This window comes from Coloeus monedula (genome assembly GCF_965178545.1).
Source record: "Coloeus monedula genome assembly, chromosome: 15".
NCBI lineage: Eukaryota > Metazoa > Chordata > Aves > Passeriformes > Corvidae > Coloeus > Coloeus monedula.
Window position 1 is genome coordinate 3,550,260 of NC_138795.1, and position 19,931 is coordinate 3,570,190.

At 54.6% G+C, this 19,931-nt stretch overlaps 1 protein-coding gene across 2 annotated transcripts in view; it reads right to left on the minus strand.

Annotated features, from left to right (window-relative positions):
• The window catches only part of NSD1 (nuclear receptor binding SET domain protein 1), a 54,175-nt gene extending 40,674 nt beyond the window's left edge, over positions 1-13,501 (minus strand). For both annotated transcript variants that reach the window (XM_082291564.1, XM_082291563.1), the window contains exons 1-2: positions 13,389-13,501; positions 12,530-13,182 (exon numbers count right to left, since the gene is read on the minus strand). In XM_082291564.1, coding sequence (XP_082147690.1) covers positions 12,530-13,162 — 633 coding nt within the window. In that variant the 5' untranslated portion in view covers positions 13,163-13,182; positions 13,389-13,501. The remainder of the gene's footprint in view (positions 1-12,529; positions 13,183-13,388) is intronic.
• Between the last annotated feature and the right edge of the window lie 6,430 nt (positions 13,502-19,931).

Here is a 19,931-nt window from a genome sequence, read left to right on the forward strand (position 1 = left end):
CAGAGGAGCAAAAGTAGCAGCTGTTGTCTTTTCCAGGTACAGTTAAGTCTCCTCCTTTAAACTCTGCCTCATTATAGGAAAATTATAGCCCCAAAGCATGTATTTCTTATGTCAGAATACAACAAATTTCACTCCTATTAAAATTCAAGATCAAACTGCTGATATATCCTGATGGCCAAAAATTCAGCCTGCAGTAACAGTGACTTTTCTGTGAGCTAGGGAAAGCTCAAAGTTTTTAAAAAAATAAACTTCAGATGTAGTCCCCTACATCTGATCACAGCACTGTTCACCTTCGGAGCATGGAAACATTGAAGTATTTAAATAACAAGAAAATTTGTGAGCCACTGCAGATCGGGTAAGCACCACGTTGTAACTCTGGTGGAGATACACTGAAGAAATTAAACCAGGTAAGAGCCTTGGTTAGTGACGAAGGAAGGGACAGGCCCTTCTCCATTGATGAGGAACGTCATGGTTTTGCATTGTTTGATGTTCTCCTCAAGGGAGTCAGTACTGTCTACTCTGTTATCAAATGTTTGGCATTAATTTGCTCTTTAGATGGGACGAGCTACAGCCTAAACTTGAGGTGATATGCAGCATTTCAGACCACTCTGTGCTATTTCTGGACAGAACAAGACTGTACCTTGCAGATGTTTTTAATCAAACCCTCTCCACCAAAGACCCCAAATGATCACTGTGGAAGGGGTCACAAGCCAAGACTCAGCAGCAGGATGACACAAACACCACCGGCAAAGTCACGTCTTGAATTTGTACTACACCAACTAAACACACCAGACTGCAATTCACTACGTGAAATACCAAACATTGGGGCTCAGCCTCCTGAGGAGGAGGCTTTCTATTAGAAAGCCAGGTACCTTTACCCTCCTGAAATTCTCACCATACAGCAAATAATGAAACATATCAAGCAAAGAAAGCTTAAATTTTCAAGTGTTTTTATTATGGTAAACATACTGGCAGTCCTCAACTGTCTGCCACCAATCTTCCTCCCTTGAAAATAACCACATCATTAAAAAGGGGAAAAAATAGCCCTTATCCAGTAACCACTCTTGGCTCTGTCACTGGAAGCTGTTCTTCAATCCATTAATCTTGCTGGAAGAAGTGGCATAAATCAGAAGCCCACCAACACAGGCAATGCTGACAGCCACAGGGTGCACTTTTCCCGCAGCACTGGACATCTCTGAATAAAAATCAGAGCTGCACCAGCCCCTCCAGTGCAGCTGGAGGCACAGCTGCAGACACCCCACGTGCCCCAACAGCGTGACCAGGGATGTCACCATCTTGGCAGAGCCACAGCAAGACTGAACTGCACACAAAGGGGCAGAGATATAGCTGCTGTTACAGGCAATTTCAAATTTTCAATTTCATAAACCCAAAAAGACATCTGTCCAGAGATCAAGTACTGATCTGCAGTCACTGTAGCTCTGCACATTCCCAATTCAGACCTGCTTTGGAAAGCCATAGTGGAAACACCTGGCCAAGAAAGCCCTATTACAGTTTATTCCTGACTTAATTATAAACGATGCTACTCAATGAAGCCAGGGACAGAACATGTTCTGCAGAAAGGCTGGGGCAGTAAAAGAGACCGTGTGCAACAAGGATGAAGAAAAGCAAGAAAGAAGCCACTGATCCCCTGAAAATAACGGAGGAAGATCCTGCCAAGACTGTTTCAGGCACAAACTGGACAGAATCAAAGCCAAGGATGAAAATAAAAGGAGGCGGCCACATCCAAAGCGTAATTAACTAATACAGTATAAACAATGACACTAATAGCCTTTTCCTCTGAGTGTACACAGATACCTGGCCAGGGCCCTGCAGCAGCAGCATGGGCTAGGGATATCTCCTGAGCAGATCTCACCACATTGGTAGCTGCCAGGTAAGTCACACCCCACACATGAGCTGGCCCAAACATCACTGCCAGGGGCAGAAGCAACTCTGCCCCATAAGCTTCCAGTGCTCTCTTCAAACCTTCCCATTTCCAGGCCAGCAACTCTAATGCTTCTCCCTGCATTCCACCTATGCCCATGATAAAGCTGTTCCCAATACCTACTTCTTATTAGTTAGAACTGGAAGCTTGCTGAGGATCAGTCCACAGCCTGCCCCCACCACTACCTTTTATTCCTTAAACTTCGGTGGTCTTTTTTTTTTCCTAAGAGGACAAGATGACTAAAAGTTCATATAATTCCTACGAGCCACCAACCCCAGATATGGTTGAACTGACTGAAGATCAACAGCCTCCTTACCAGAAAAACAATCCTACCAAAACAAACTTGAGGGAAAGATGACATTTGTAGGCATCTGGATAGCCTGGGCCAAACAGTCTGCTGGAGAGGGACTTCTTACAAGGGCACAGAGTGCCAGGACAAGGGGGAATGGCCATAATCTGTGAGTAGGTTTAGATTAAATGTGAGGAAGTGAGATAGTGAGGCACTGGCACAGGTTGCCCAGAGATGCTGTGGATGCCCCTGGATCCCTAAGTGTTCGAGGCCAGGTTGGATGGAGCTCTGACCAATCTCATCTAATAGAACACGTCCCTGCCCATGGCAGGGCATTGGAACTAGATTCTCTTTAAGGCCTCTTCCAACCAAAACCATTCTGTGATTCTATAGCAAAGTTATCCACTAACACAACCAACCCCACACTTGGTGTCACAGGTGCCCTGTGCCTAGGACAGGCTACTCCCAGCTCCTGCCATTTCAGTGGAACAGATTATTCACCCTCTGCCCTCACAAAGGAGAGGCAGCAACTGGGGTAAGTTCTCCCTATTAAAATACTCCCAGAACAAGCTTGGAAGGGAATTGCTAAAGCTACCCCAAAAGTCTTTAGGAGATGGAACTTCCCTCCAGCTACAGCACAGCCACACTGAGTTAGCTGAGTTTAAGACAAAGCAGAGCAGTTTTAACCTCAGCACTCAGGATTATCCCTCTGTCCATACAGCTCCTGTCCCAGGGGATCCAGATCCTTTAACTCTGGTCATAGAAATGAAGAAGCAATGGATGCAACTCCCATACAGTGACTACTGCTGACACATACTTAAAAGGTCAACTCCTACCTCTGTACTGCTCTTAATGAAGGGAGGATGCAAAGAAGTCTAAGTGATCCATAGCTCATTACTTCACTCAGCCCCAACACTTGTGCACTGAGAAATGAACAGGCACAGAAGGAAAGAGGAATTGGGAAATAACCTTTGCTTGGGAATGCTGCATGGAAAGGTAAAAAGGAGAAGAGACTAAGAACAACAACAAAGCAAAATTAGTAACTGCTTGCGATGGAAGCCAGAAATTAATTCTCATTAGCAAAGATTCATGTTTTAAAGAAGCTTTTCTGAAATCAAAACCAAATCGGTCAAAAGAAAACCAAAAAATCCCCGAAATGGAAAGAAAATTAAATTATATCTACTTGATAGCTAAGAAATACTTGAAGCTAAGCAAACAGAGGTCACCAAAGTTTCCTCCATACAAAGTACCATCACCAAGCACAGGAACTTTAAGCCTTTACACAGAGAGGCTGCAAAGAGGCCTACACTCACTGTGACAAAACTTACAGGAATCAATCCCCGCACAGGGAAAGGGGTAAGCCCAACTGGAGCCCATATGGACAAAACCCCCACCCAAACCACAGCACGCATATCAGAACAAACCAGAGTAATAATCACACTGGCACTTTATAGCAAGCTTCAAATCAAACAGAGCAGCTGGAGAAGTCTGCTGGAAGCCCACGGGCAGCCTGTGCTGCTGGGGACCTGGGGACATGCCCTTTGTCCCAACTGCTCCAGTCTTCCTTCAGCTTCAGCACTGCAGCAAAAAGCAAACAGGCATCTGACCTACATTCATGTCTGAAAAAGTACACTGCCTCTTATCCGGGACCATTATCATCCAGAAGTGTTAAATACTCACTAATTAAATAGTCACTAGCAAAAAATACAGCACAGATTATAATGCAGACCAAACTTCTGTTATCAATATGCTTGTGGGTATTTGTTGTCTTTGGCCAGTTTTTAGTACCCTTTTCCAGAGTACTAAAGCTTTTCAGGGTCCATATGTACATATGAACTACCCTGAAAGGTTAAAATCAAGAGAGCAGATTGGACTACTTTGAGTAATTCCATACCCTGAAGCATTTCTATCAAGGTCAGGAGTTATCCACATACAGATTTTAAATCAAGAATGTACTAACGAGAGAACACCAAGTCTCAGTCTCCAAGATAACTGGGTAACAGCATCCCCGTTTCACTCAATGGAGACAGTTTTCCTTATGGATTGGATGGAAGAGCAGTGCAAGAGAAAGCTTTGGCACTTCAGCATCCTAACTCTAGCAGAAATGCACCTGACAGCAAGGTTTGAGGGATGGAGGAGGGGGAAGTGGGAGAGAAGAGGTACGATCTCACCCAGAACCCCTGTGTAGAGAAATCCACAAACACACAGAAGTTTTCAGACCACTGCCAGGAGCCTGAAGCAGAGGACAGACTCTCATACTTGCTTATCTGCACACATTTTAAATGATAAACCACATTCTCTTTAAATCTGGCTCTTTTAATCAGTACTAATTGTTTCAGTGAGAGAGGAATTGCTGGCATTACCAGAACTTTGCAAATCCTCACGAAGAACAAATACCCACAAATATCTTCTTATGTCAGAGTACAAGCAAAAAAACCCCAAACTGAAACCAGGTCATCAGATCTGTCCCCTTTTCAGCCTTATTTTTGTGCTCCTCTATGTATTATCAAACAAATTGCTCATAAGCAAGAGATCTGATAAACACAGCATTCATTTTTCAGACATGAAGTTTCTAAATCCATGAAATGAAAAACAGATTCAAACTATGCAAAATGAAACTTGGCTATTCTAATTTTTGTATGTATGCTCTATTCATTACAGCTTAAGCTGTAACCAGAATGAAGCAGAACTAGAGAACAACATGTACAGTGCAAAGAGTGAATACTGTATTAGAACCTCAACAGCTAACAAGTGTGAGTTTGGGTTGAATTAAATTAAATTAACTGGCCTATTGCTTGTTCTGGTTTGGTTGATGATGTTTGGGTTTTTTTTAAATCCATGGGATTCTTTGAAAGCAACAAACATTTAAGGGGGGGCTTACAAATCTCATCTTCTGCAGAAGTTTTCATTTACCCACAGCAGAGGAAGGGATAATGCCACTTTGCTAGTCCAAATAAAAAGATGCCTCTTACACAAAACCATAACCTCCTGAAAATGAGGTGGCATTCAGGATGTAAGTCCCCTGACCCAGCTGCACCATTTTTCCAAAAGAAACAAAAATTCTACTCTATTCATATAAAATTAAGTTTTAATTTTCACTTACAATTTCAACTGCTTTTTATGAATCCCTACTAAAACTGAAATCAGAAATTTTGAACACTAGCAGGGCAATACTTTTATCTTGTGGTTATTTATTTCTTGGTATGCACACTCAAAGCCATGACCTTAGGAAGGTTCATGCTTCAGGCATCAGGTACTACAAACTTATGCTTCTGAGAGGCTTCCAAACCTTTCTGCAGTGAATCCAGCTTCCTAAACATTGTGAACCTACTGTGAGAGGACAGCCAACTACAGTCAAGAGGAATCTGACTTGTTTTACTGCTGTTATTTAGAAATCTGCGGGCAGTCACCACATTAGCCAGAACAGTAGGAAGTCTGAACAGGTGCTTGGGAAAACCAAACAACAAAGTAACATCAGGGCAAGGGGAGGAACTATCAAAAGGGTGATAACCACTCTGCTCCTCACCCTTCTTGAATTAGGAAACAGCAGGTTTCTATCTTCCCACCAACAGTGGGAGGGAAAGTCATGAACACACTCCTTCAAAACAAGTGGAACATGGAAGCTTCAAGCAGGGCTGAGGGCGAGAGCCTCACTGCACACTCAGCGCCGCAGGCGTTGCAGGGGCTGAAAAAGAAACTGGAAGTTTCCAGTGTGCTGAGATGCTACTGTACAGGAAATTCACTCTTCACTTTTTCCTAAAGAATACCCCACCAAAAGGCACCCTGTCCTTTGGTTTGGAGGCAACACTTGGATTGCTCCATCCAGCACGACACTTCTGGTGTCTCACATGCAAAAGTCAATGTCTAAAAATCCAAAAGGAGTCCCCAGTGCAATTTCTGGTGAGTGTTATCAAGAACTCACTCAAAGCTTTTCTTGCCAACCCTTCCTACCCCAGTGCTCCACCCCACGAGGAGGAGGATGGGAAAATACTTGAGGAAGCCTCCAGGACTAGAGATGTGCTGCCCTGTGATTCAGCCAGAACAAAACACTTCCCAAAACACTCCCTTCCCTGATGCCACACATGTGGTGCCCCTTCCACCTGCAGCCTTGCTCCTCACCCAGAGCCCTGGCAGCACCTCAGCCCCACAGAGGCAGCAGGGGACGCTGCTGGCTGCTGGAAAAGCCATTCATTCACCTGTGGATCATGCAGCTCCATCACTGCCAAGGCTACAACCACTCCAGGCAATGAGTTGGGACAACTTAGCACAACCCTTCTGCTCAGGCTGTGCTAGAGACAGCAGTGAAGGCACCCAACCAGGATCAGCCTGCCCTTGAGAGGAAAAGTGATACACAAGGTGACTTTTCTCCCAACTTCTTTTTGCCATTTTTCCAAAGAACCGTGTGAGATAAATCTTAATGATAACCACAAAGAGTCAGCATGTCAGTTTTAACAAGTGCTTTACCACCTTTCAGTAGAGGTAAGACACACTGCTGAAATGCCTCCTGGCTTCATCAGTGCTTTTGGACACAAAAGAGATGGATGCACACCCAGGCCATCTTTATCTCTGTCGCACATTTAATCACTGCTGCAGAGCTACTGTGAGCAGCCACAGTGGAACCAGATTTCTAATTTAACAAGAACAGAGAACTTCAGCTGGCACCTGCTCCAACACAGGGCAGCATCTTCCCCTCTCCTGGGCACTGGGGTCAGGAGCACCCACTCAGATCAGCCAAAGCAATGCCTCTGCTCCTACCTGTGACTGAACAAGTGAGGCTCCAAAACTTTCCACCTCACAGTTTTCCTCAGCATGGCACCACAGCTCTGCAGCCATGCCAAACCCTCGTGTTACCATTCTGCACCAGATGGCTCTGTGCAGACAGAACAAAACATAGGTTATAGATTTTTGGTATTAGAAGTGGCATTCACTTAAATTGTTGAGTCTTTTAACTCCTAGGACAACCCCCTGCCTGCTGAAGTTTCTTCCTTCAGATGTTTTTATTCCCTGTGCCTTTCTAAATGCCAGAGCAAATAATTGAAAAACAATTAAAATTACTACATACAAGCTGTCAGTCACAGGCAAGAAAAGCAGAAGTATATTCTAAGCAATTGCACTGAAAATCGATCATCATCCATAACACCGATTTCTGAGTTACTAATATATTTTTAAGGAATACCATTGCAATTATATCTTAGAGAATACTACTTTTTTCTTGGGGCTCAAGTAGCTTGACCATATTCAGAATTCACCTCTTGAGTGAGCTACAGGTTTGTTCAGTTAACATGGGGAAATTAAAAAAAACCCAAACTTAATAATTGTTGCACATCACAGAGTTTAACCCCACTTCTGGGAACAGGGTGCAATGAGGTGCAACAAGAAGCTGCTACACTGGGAGAGGCAATCAACAAATCCGTGACCATGCAGAATATGCTGCTCTGAAGTCAAAGGTTACTGCTACAGCATCAAACTGAGGCACTATGACTGATTTTACCAAGGCTTAAGAAGCTGTAACAGCAAAACTTGAATCACTGTACCCTCAACAACCTAAGATTTCTTAGGAAAAAAAGGTTCAAGTTGTGGGAGACACACTTTTCCAAAAGAAATCACCCGCACGTATAGTCATTTAGCAGAGCCAGCAGAGTCTAAAAGGCAGAATCCAGCCCAAAAAAACACCTGTAAAAGCCAATTTTGTTGCTACTATTGTCGGACTTACAACTGCAAACAGTATATTAACCAGGACATTGCTTGAACAACATCTCTCTCGCTCAAGTTACAAGTAAGTTTTAAATTTAGAAAGCAGAAATTACAGAGGTTTCTGTCATTATATTCAGTAAAACATCACTTGCAAAACTGTCCAATCTGCAAGAGAATACCTCTGGTTTTGCTATTTACAGACACATTCGGCTTCAGAACATGAAATGTGAAGGCATCAGCCATTCAAATTTCACATGGCACACCAGGTATTTTCTAGAGAAACCAAGTCATTTCCTGTAACACGACGTACACAAACAGATATTTCACACCTAATCAGCAATCAGAGAACAAATACAATGAAACACGGAGAGGAAGGGCAATCTCAGCCAAATGCTATGATAAAACGCTTCCAGGATCCAACCTGCTGTGCAGGAGAGCTCTGGATCCCACAGACTTTCCAAAGCCCTCAGAATGAGCTGCTCTCACACCCTCACGCACAGCAGGTCCTGCTGTGACAGCTCCTAACACCCACCCACTCACACCTCCCCCATGATCAAGAGGCGATGCAGCATCATCACACCGTGAAAGCATTAAGCCATCGAGGACCTCAAAAATTTATGGTCAAACAGTAACATAGGCCAGGAAAGGATCCTCACTGGGGAAATTCCCATTCTTCTGGATGCCCACCATGGCTGAAGTCCTCTATAGGTAAGTTTAGAGCTATTTGAGACAGGACTGCCCTTCAATACAAGGCCTGGTGGGTGCCATCAGGCTGCACAGCAAGACAAGTTCCAGCTACACACTTTTCTGTGAAATAATACCATCTTCCAAACAGTGTAAATCCTAGTGGCAAAGAGGGATGTGTGTGAGATCAGAGGCATGGGGACAGTAGCATACTACGAGCCTGTTCTCTCCAGGTGCAGGGAGCGGGAGATGATGCCCGCAGGAATTACTGAGGGCCAAACAGAATTCATCTCCTCAGCAGGAAGATGTCAACTGACCGAGGAAATTTATGCTCCCTGCTAAAACAAACCACTGCCATGCCTATTGTATCTCAGGGATATAACGTTATCAGTAGTTAGTTACACCTCGAATCAACAGTCTGTAGTAGGAGATTCTTTCAGAAATGTTTACAGGAGTAGTGAGGATCACGTGGCTTTGGTTCCTTCATTTTATTTTTAGCAGAGAGGGAAATGGCACCAGACACGTCAGTTAATAAACCAAGCACTGGAGTAACTCTCACATGGGCAACACCAACACTTTATAACCAGAGTACCCTCCCATAGCTGCAGATCAGAACTCAAGTTCATCATGGATTAATTCTCAAGAGGACTCTGCTGGCCTTCAGTACTTCTAACAACCTTCCAGACGCCTTACACACATGCCCCACTCATTCCTCACACCCAGCTCCCGGAAGCAGCCATTCTTAGGGATGAAAGACCTGGCTCTAGATTTCCCTATACCTCACCTTCCTCACTGTCATTACCCGAACATCACACTCCTGCATCATAGGAATGGACAACAAGGAAATGATAATGAAAGGCAACACTGAGCCTTATGCAAGCCTCTGCACATCCTGACGTCTGAAACCATCAGGGTCCCGTGGAGAAAGCAGCTTGTGAATGCAGACTGTACACACAGTAGGAGTGGCCCAGATGTACCCGAATCCAAGAACTCTCTGCTTCCTTGAACGCTCAGCTCTGCAAATCAAATGACTCAAATATACTTTGTGCATAGTAACTAAAAACCAACAAGCCAACAAAGTGAAGTAATAAGGCATCAAAAGTTACATTAAAAGAGCAAAATTTCCACATGAGAGCTCTGCGAGAAACAAGTCCACCTGCTCCAATTCCTCAGCATTTAAAGTCAAGCGATATCTGTGGCACTCAGACCTTCTGTGGCTGTATCCACCCTCCCCAGCACTGGAGTCTGGATTCACTTCTCCCTCCAACTCAATATAAGGCTGTCCAGGGCCTCTGCAACTTGGAAAGGCCAGGAGAGCACTACAGACAAACTCACATCAAGATGGTAAAGAACAGAGATCTTCAAGAACAACCACCCATTTAAATTTAAATGGCCATAGCCAAACACGTGCACAAGGCAGCAAGCCAGCAGCTGCCAGCAGTCACTGTATCACCACCTCTGGAGAACAAGACCCAAGAACTGCTGCTATCATTTCCTTCTCCACAAAACAAAATCTGTCAGGAGCTGCTGGGAACTTCAGACACCCTTAAGGGAAGATTAAGTTGGCACTTAAAATAGCTTTACTTCAGAATATGCACATTTCTCTTTACAACTGAATGGTACCTGAGCGACCTCCCCTGTTTGGGGCAATGTCTGAGAGCAGCAGGTGCCATGGCTATTAACAAATCCCCTTGCAAAACAATACCTGCCACCACCCCTCCCGCCCAGAGGCATTACTTAAATGCTGGACTTTGCATCCCACTTAAGACTAAACCAAATTCTGCCCTTCTGCCGCAAGCACTCTTGACATTTCGGAAATCGGCCTTCTCAAAGCAAGCATCTATCGAAAAATTCAAATCTCAAAAGGGGCAGACACACAGACATCGGAGATACACACACACTTCCCTCTTGGCAAAACAGGAAGTTTGAGCAGCAGTAGCACACTCAGAGCCACGAGCTTCAAAAATAAAAGTTCTGAGACAGTCTTGCTGTAAGGTGGAGGAGCCCCATCAATAGGCTGCATAAAGCTGATACCTGCAAGAGTAGCCCAGCTATGACAAAGAGCTGTGTGGAACTTACAGAGATTCGTGGTGCTTTTTTTGGGGTGGGTTTTTGTTTTCAGTTTTAGCAGGTTCTCAAAAAAAAGTTGATTCCAGTTACCAAACACAGATGAGACTGGAATTAAATGTCTAAATGAATATATGACCTGACAAGCAAACCTGGTTATTTCTAGCTACTATGTCCTGTTCAACCATCAAAAGATTTTAATTGTCTCAGTGGTAACTTGGCACAGAGGAAAATCCCTGTCTCTTCCCATTCCACAGGCAGTGGGACTAAAATGAAGGACCACTCAGACAACAAACATTTACTTACTAAAGAAAGAATGCAAGACTTAGGGAAAGCAGGACCCCAGGCTGCCTAAAAAATGCTTTTCTTATTTGCATTTTTTTTTAGGAACGCAGCTATGCTTTCAAGTCACCAGAACAACCCAGCAAGGCTAACTACAGCACACAGGTAAGGCAGTTTTACTGAAAAGTCAACCCTCGTTGCATATTCAAATAACAGGCTCCATCACTAGGACGGTTTTGTCACCGTACCAGCTGCAGTTCTGCAGAGCACGTTGTAAAGGCAAGTGTTGTGAAAGTACCTCTGCGAGCTTCTGTTTACAAAGTGAGACCCTCCCACAACCGCATCACCGAGCACATGTCTGCGAGAGATCCCCGCTTTGCTCTGCAAAACAAAGCTGAGGAGATGCACAAACCTCAGACCCACAGCAGTCTCTCACCACCAAGGACCGAGGAATTCTTCCCAAGGAGTGCTGAAGAGTATCTACAAGCGTGAACCGTTCCACAAACAAATTAAGCTGCTGTCAGCACCTTCCTGAAATCGCCCCTTCCGTGGGCACCCTGTGACAAGTGCTCCCCGCCTCCCCAGAGCACGCACCAGCAACACTGAGTGTTCCCAAAGGAACACAGTCCTGCCTCCCAAGCACTGCACGCACCAGCACGATCTATCCGTTATCAGTGGCTCTACTGAAACTAAAGACAGGAAGATGGTTTCGGTATTAATCCTGTCAAATGAGCTAATCTTCAAACCCTGCATCAGTACTTAAAGCCCAGAGTATCCTCCAGCAAGGAACCTTGAGGCTGCAAAAACATATTGAAGAAATACACAAAAAATACCGAAAAACTGCAGGAAATACACATATATGGCTGCAAATAAAAGGTCACACTGAGAAACATCTCTTATACTTGGATTCAAAAGCAAATTGCAGCAAAAAATTATTAAATGCATCTATTTCCTTTCGGAACTCCCAAAGTTCCATCAGTTTTGCTTCTTACTAATTATATTATAATTAAAGGAATTTGTGAGTATAGAGAGAAATTTACCAAAAAAAAAAAAAAAAGTCAGCCTGAATAAGAGGCAATGTTTGCTGCCCGTGAGGTCTGTCAGGCCATGACACGGCCTCTCCCCGGCCACCGCCAAGGTCTCACAGCTCGGGAACCTCAGGCCTGGCCAGACAAAGAGCCTCTGACAGCGTTCAGCCGGAGCGGCAGGAGATGGGAACGCTCCCTCCTGCCCTCCTCATCTGCACTGCGCTCAAAAAAACCCCCTTCCAACGGGGAAAAAACTCCACCGAACTCCGCAGCCAGTTGCTGGGCAGAGGGATGGTTCCTCTTATTCCTGACGGGAGAAAAAGCGGCGGGGGGAGCGCGGGTGGCCGCGCCGGGACACAGGTGCGCGGGGAGCGCGGTGACAGCCCGCGCTGGCCCCGGCAGGGTCCCCTCGCTCGGTAAGATGGCTCCCATCCTCCGGGGTGCCGGGGCGAGGGAGGCAGCGCGGCCGGCCCGGCCCGGCCTTGCCGCACCGCAAAATGGCAGCGGCCACGGCCCCCCCGCCCGCGCCCCGACGGTGCTTACGAGTTGCAGGGCCGCCGAGGACTCAGGCTTCTCCCCGCAGCCGCCGTCCGGCACGGATTCGGCCGGCTGCAGGCGGCTGTCGGGGCCCCGCTGCGGTGCGGAGCGGCTGCGGCTCCGCGGGCCGGGCTCTGTCACCTCCTCCTCGTCGTCGTCGTCGTCCTCCTCCTCTTCCTCGTAGTCGTCGTCGTCGTAGTCGTCGTCGTCCTCCTCCTCCTCCTCCGGAGTCTCGGCGCCCTCCTCCTCCTCCTCCTCCTCCTCCGGCGCCTCCTCTCCGCCGTCCCGCAGGAGCAGGGGGAAGGCCCGGGCCCCGCGGGGCACCTCGGCCGCAGGGTCCTGCGCCGCGGGCAGGCGGGGGGCCGGCGAGCCAGGGTCGGGGAGGGCCTCAGCGCCGTCGGCGGCACCGCCGAGGTACTCGGCGTTGATCATGGAAGCCAAGTCCTGCAGCCGGCGCAGCGGGATGTAGCAGGACGACGGGTCCTGGCCATAGCCGGGCTTGGCGGCCGCCAGCTGCATGGCGGGCGGCTCGGGGCCGCGGGCCTCGCCGAAGGGGCCGCCCTTGGCCTCGGTGGCCGACAGCGAGGTGCCGAAGGGGACGAGGCAGCTGCGGCGGCTCACTTCGCAGGCCTGCTCCATGCCGGGCGGCGGGCATCCACCTGCAGGCACAGCACAATGGGGTCAGCCCGGCCCGCACCGCAAAATGGCAGCCGCACCCGGGGGCCGCGTTGGGCTCCGCCGGCCCCGCTCCGCCACCGCCGCACTACAGGCCCCAGGCCGCGGCCCGGCCACCCCGGCTCAGCTCGGCACGGCCGGCGCCGGGGTCGCTCGCCCTGCTGGGCGCTGCCGCAGGGCCACCGCTCACCTGCGGGTGCCGCGGGCGGCTCGGCGCCTGCCCCCGGAGCGGGCGGATGGGGAGACGCGCCGACCCGGCCCGGCCAGGCCCCGCCGCCGCCGCCGCTCCGCCGCCTCCCTCCTCCTCCCTCCCCCGCATGCGCGCGCCCGACGCCGCCGCCATCCCGCGAGGGCGCGCGCGCGCGCGCCCCCACCCCGCGCGCCCCCGCTCTTGGGGTTCGGCGGCCGCGGCCAATCAGCGCGCGCGCGCCCGCGCGGGCCTGGCCCCCCCTCCTGCCCCCCCGCCCCGCACGAGCACCCCCCCCTCGACGGCCCCCCCCCCATCTCGGGAGGGGGAGGTGGGGAGGGGGCGCTCAGTGCTGCCCCCCCCCGGCACGGCCCGGCCCGGCCCGGCCTGCCCCGCTGCTCGCATCCCCCCCCACCCGGCACCGCGGCCTCGGGGCCGCCGCCCGCACCTCCATCGTAGGCGGCGGCGGCGGGGGCACCGAACGGGATGGGACGGGGCGACCCCGCAGTGTCTCGCCCGCCGCTCTCCCCCCCCGCCCCCCCCCACGCCGGGCAGGCCGCGGGCCTGCGAGCGGCGGCGGAGCGGGCGCCAACAAAATGGAGTCGGCCAGGCCCTGCGCCCCGGCGGTGCACCCGGGCGGCGGCGGCCCCCGTGCACCGCTCGGCACCGCTCCCGGCCCCGGTGCCCGCGGGCGGTCAGCGGGGCGGGAGGCGCGGGTCGCCGCCCGCCCCCGCCGGGCTCGGGTTACCCCCTGCCATTGTCCGCCGCGCCCCGCGGGCCGGCCCGGCGCCCCCGCCGCGCTCCCCCGCCGCCCTCCCGCGCACCGGCGGGCCGGGCCGTCGCCCTCCGCGGGGCTGCCGTGCAGAGCCGTGCGAGCCTTGCCGAGCCTCGCCCGCCGGGGAGCGGCGCCGGGTGCCCGCGGCCTGGCTGTCCTCGCCGGGCTCCGCCGCTCCCGGACAGCCGCGCTCCCGCCCGCCCTCCCGCCGCCGAGCGGCGCGCACCGGCCCCGCGCCCGCCCGTTCCGCCGGGACGGGCCGCCACCGCCGCCCCCCCAACCGGCCCGCGGCGGGCGGCGGCTCCGTCGCTACCTCCGATGCGGGCCGGGGTCTCCGCCGCCAGCCGCGCGGGTCCGGGCGCCGCGCCGCGCCGCCGCCGCACCGGCACGGCTGGGCAGACACGGGGCGGGGGGCAGCCGGGGCAGCGCGGGGATGTGGCACCGGGGCGGTGCTGCCCGGGCCGCGCGGGGGGCAGGGCCGGGCTGCCGCCCCCCGGGGTGCCGCCGCGGGGCTCGACGCGGCGCTGCCCGGGCGGACCCGCTCCCCCCGCCCGCCGCTGCCCTTTGTTTCCCCCCCCCCCGCCCGTCCCCGGCCCGGCCGTGCGGGAGCCCCCGGCCCTGCTGGCGCCGCGCTCCCCCCGCCGGGCTGGGCCCCGGAGCAGCCGCTCTGCACACCCAGACAGGGAGCGCCCGCTGCCCGGGCCTCGCTGCCCCGCAGGCGCAGTTTTTCCCCACTGAAACGGTGTCCTAGAGCGGCTGCGGGCTGGCACCCCAGCGGGGCACTGAGGACTCGCCTCCGTCCTGCCTGCGCACCTTGGCAGCCCCACTTGAGGGCACCTGGCTCCCTGGTGCCCCTATGGTCTTGCCCAAGCGCTCCCTCTGCCCTGTCTGCAGCTGGCGGTGGAGCAACCATTTCTCTCAGCATCTGCTCCTGACGAGCCACACCAAGGTCCCCAACCCATTGTCACCCCACTGGTGTGTGCTGCCACCACAGAGAGACTGCCATGTTCGGCTCATGCCACTCCAGCACACCCACGGAGGGTGGGGTGACTCGGCAGGAAGTTTTGTTCGTGACATGTTTGTACCTCCGAGGTCCCAGCCCAGGGCTCAACTGGTGGCACCTGACCTATTTTAGGCCCTTTCTCCCCATGCTCACGTGCCATGGGGACATGTGGGAGCTGGGGCCATGCTGTACCCAGTGCTGAATGAACTTGGCACCTAGCTGCAGTATCCACACAATTCTCCCCACCTACTCAGAGCTAGGGCATCACCTGGCATGCCCAGGTCCCTTGGTTTACACTTGAGTGGGGGAAATACATTGTCCATCTCTCCAGGATCGACTCCAGCTCTGGTAGCCGCAGCTTGGCACACCTGGGAGAGGGCCCAGCAGCCACTTTTCCTCCTTTCTCATTGGAGCAACCTGCCACACACGTTTCTGCCACGTTCCCAGAATAAAGCAAATGGTTTATTTATACCCCCCAGGGGCAGGCAGGTCCCTGCGCAGGGCGGGAACGCCTGGTGTCTTCACAGAGCCTGGAGTCTGAGGCCCAGTGAGTGACTGGGGAGATGTTTAGAGCTGTTTTCAAGCAGGGGAACTGTATCCTGGGCCCTGACTGTCACCAGCTGCCCTCCTTCTGCTAATGTGCCCCCTCTTAGGCTGAGCGGGGAGAGCCGGGGCCACCATCAGGACATGTCCCAGCCTGGTTTCCCCCTGTGTGCCCTTGGTCCGTGGGCACATGGCACAGCACATCCCAACGGGACACTGGTGTGCAGGGGCTGTACCGCTTGGGCAGCAATGTCCAGACAGCTCTGGGCACCTCAACTTATGTGCACATTGCGCTGTCCCAGTGGGGCCCCGCAGCGATCCACCTGCAGCTGTGTGGGTACCGGCGCAGGGAGGAGCAGGGCAGTGGCGGCGGGATGCCCTCAGACGCACTTCCCATCTGCTGTGTCACCTCTGCCCGTGCCACGGCCAGCGCCCGCAGGAAGGGCCCTGCTCCGGCCCGTCTCTTCCGGCAGAGGAACAGGGAAATGGCACCGCGGCCGCTGCCTCCCGCTCCCGCCCGGATGTGCGGCACAGCGGGCAGCGTGGCCGGCTCTGCCGCCGCAGGGCTTTGTCTGCGGGCTGCAGCGGGGAGCGCGGGCGGCTGCGGCCTCCCCGCTGCGGGGTTCGCCCTGAGCCCCCCACCCCGCGATCGTGCTCACCCCTAGCCCAGCCCGGCTCCCAGTATACGCAGAAGCTCTGCGGCCGGTGGCCACGGAGCCGCCCGGCACTGCGGGCTCCCTCTGCAGGCCCCGGTGCCCGCGCACAGCCCGCACGGTGCTCCCACGGGAACGGCCCAGTGCCCCCGCTCCCGGCGGGAATGCGCATCCCCGGCTCCCGCCATGGCCGCTCCCCGCCGCCGCCGCTATGATGCCGAAGGGACCCCGGCCCCGCACCGGGGGCTCCCGCCCGCTCCTCCCGAGGGGGATGAGGGCGTCACGGCCGGCCGGCGGGGAGCCCCAGACCCCAGCGCGGAGGGAGCTGTGGCCCACGCGGGTCCCGCGGGAGTCGTGGGCAGGATGGGCTGGCTGCGAGTCGCCTCCGGCCGCGGATGTTCACCGGGGCGAGGCCCGGGGGGAGCGCGGACCCCGGGGGCAGCACCGGGATCTTGCACAAAGGGCCGGGGGCGGCGGCTGGAAGCCGTGGCCGTGGGGCTGGATCACGGTCGAGAGCATGGGCGAAAGGGTTAAGGAGTCGCGGCGGGCAGGGGGAGGGCTGGCCCGGCCGGGGGAGAGGAAGGAAGCAGAGGAGGAGAGGAGAGGAGCGGAGAGCATCCTGCCCGGAGGGTTTGCCGGGGGCCCCCTTTCCCCCAGGAAGCAGCTTGCGGGGCTTGAAACCGCAGGGATGGAACGGCGGGAGCCGGGGCGGCGGGTGGGGCTCAGCCCGGCTTCGTGCCCGCAGGCGCGACTGTATCGGGCCGTTGTGCCTGGCGCCGGGGCTGCTCCTCCTGCCGCGGTGACCTCGGCTTCCCAGGTCCCTCACCTCGCAGTCCCCCTGCCCTGGTGCTCCCATGGTCCCCCAAAACCTTGCGGGGGGCAGCCCAGGGACACACAAGGGCGGTGGGTGCGGGCGGGACCCCTGCCACGAGCTGCAGGGGACAGGAGCCATCACTGCTGAGCAAATCTGCCCGGCGCGGAAGAGCTATCACTGCACTGTCACCTGGAGGCCGGTCTCTGCAGCAGCCATATGCAGCATGGGGATAATCCCGAGGGACCGAGGTCCAGAGTGCTCGTCTGGCTGCTGCAGCTGCTCTCGGGGACCGCTCTGCCTCCCCAGCCCTCAGGTTGCCCCCCGTCCCCAGCTCAGGGCTCCCAGCCCTGGGCAAAGAGGCTGAGCACAGCGCTGGGCTTTGATCCATCCACCTAAGGTAGAGCCCGGTTCACCAGACTCCAATGCCCATGGGGTGTCCTTCCCACACTGGTCCTGTCACCCGGAGGGATACAAACGGGATACGCATGGGATACAGTGCAGCTCTGCAGCCCAATTCCCTGCCCTGCCCACTCCCAGCCCCATCCATCTGTGCGGGTGATGGAGAGCAGAGCCAGGATACATCCCCATGCCGCAGACCGTTTCTCCCAGCCGCGTTTGTCATCCTTCCAACACAGTCCCGTGGCTGTCCTGCCGCGAAGGCCACTGTCACCAGCCTAAAGGCGGAGGGTGTGCGGCGGGGAGCTGCCCGCCCGCTCCGTTCTGCCCGCCCCGCGCAGCTGCTCCCGCCGGCCGGGAGATGGGGCTGAGAGTCCGCGGCTTCCCGCAGCACCGCCGGGTCTGCCGGGCGGGCGGGGGGCTACGAGCGGGGGGTCCGCAGCACGGGACCACCGCCCTCGCTGGCACTCCCAGCTCGGCCAGTCCGGCTGGGGCTGGGGGTCCGCAGTAGCGCTGGGGCTGGAGCCTCGGCTCTGCCGCTGGGGGGAGAGGGGGGTGCGTGAAGGGAGGTGCAGAGGTGCGTGTGTGTGTGTGTGTGTGTGCATGGGTGTGCGTGTGTGAAGAGGGATGGTGGAGTACATGTGTGTGCGTGAAGGGGGAACGTGGGAGTGTATGAGGGCGCATGGGGGTTCCGTGAGGGGTGTAGTGCGTGTGCTTTGCTGGAGCTGGATGCATGCAGGGGGTGGATGTTCCTGGAGGGTGTGCCTGGGGTGTATGTGCAGGGTGGACACGTGTGTGTGCAGGTGCTTGTACCTGGATAGGAGCTGCAGACGTGGGGGTGTGGGGGCTTGGGTGCATGCCTACATCTCTCTGTGTGCTACATCAACGTGTGAGGTGTCCCTGGACGCAGGAAGTGTGGCGGGATCCAATGTTTGGATTCCTCCACAGGAGAGACGGGCCCCTGCCTCAGCCTCTACTCCGATGTGTGGGTGCTCACGGGCCGCTTTTCTCTGCCCGCTTGCCCATGGGGGTTCTTCCCTCCCTTCGCTGCCTGGGCACATGTGGCCCAAGCATGGGACAATGACGGGCAGGTCGTGGAGCCGGGGCTATGGCAGGCAGGAGCAGCCAAAGGGGCAGTGCCAGCTCCTCCTACCAGTGGGGCAGACAGCAGGCTGGTGCCTTTCCGCCCCGCCAGCCTTATCCTCTCCTGCCCGGGGGCAGAGGCTTTCTGCATCTCACAGAAACCAGATTCTCCCCCTAGATAAAATCCTGTCGCCTTTGTTTTGTGGAGAAAAGACAACATCAGCTCCCGGCCAAACAACAAAGTCGTTAAGCAAAGGCATCTCCGGGCAGGGGCTCTGAGCCACATCCCGGAGCTGGAATGAGAAACCAGCTGGTGTCCTGGCCCCTGGGGTGCTGTCTCTCCCAGGGCTCAGCATTCCTCCCAGGACCAGAACCATATCCATCAGGATTCAGCATTCCCCCAAGGACTATTGTAGCTCCCCCAAGACTCAGCATCTTCCCCACACAACCCCTCCCCCACCCCAGACCAGAGCCACTTTCCCTAGGGCTCAGCATTCCCCAGGGACCACAGCATCTCCTCCAGAACTCCAGCATCCCTCCAGAACCACAGTACTCCCCACCACGGAACACAGCATCCCATGAGGGACCAGCAGCGCAGTGGGGTGGCTGTGAAGCTTCTCAGCCCCACCAACACCCCACATCCCATAGGGACTCACAGACATATCCCAGAAACATGCAGGGGGAATCTGCAGCCCTGGAGTAGGCATATTCTGGTGGAGCAGCAGGTACGAGGCCCCACAAATTGGGCAGGCAGGATGCCCGCGGGCATGGCTGGGCAGGGAGTGGTGCCAGGACCCAGGACTGGGAGCAGGCAGCAAGGGGGGGTTGTGGTGGGGGGGGGTGTGTGGGAACGCTGCCTCAGGAAACCAGCAGGATTTACTGGGCTACACGCTAAATCCCCCTCACAAAAGAGGCCTGTTCGTGCGGACAGGATGCTGGTGGCTCAGCCACACTTGTTTGGCCAGCAGAGCCTGGTGGATTAAGGACAATTGGTTCAGCCCTGACAGAAAATACCAGGAATGTTAAACAATAAAAACTGCCTCCAGTTGTCCTGGGGCTGCGGGACGCCCCGGGCTGCTTCCCTGCCCAGCCACGGCCCCGGCTGCCCTGTGCCTGGCAGAGCTGGCTCGGACACAGCCCATGTACCCACCCGCCACTGTAGCTTTGGGGGGTTCACTGAGGGATGCAGTGGTGCCCGGGGAGGGATTGAGGGCCATCTCCCCAAGCTGGAGCAGGCAGGCGGGGACAGTACTGGGCACTGCCAGAACCCTGAAAGCAT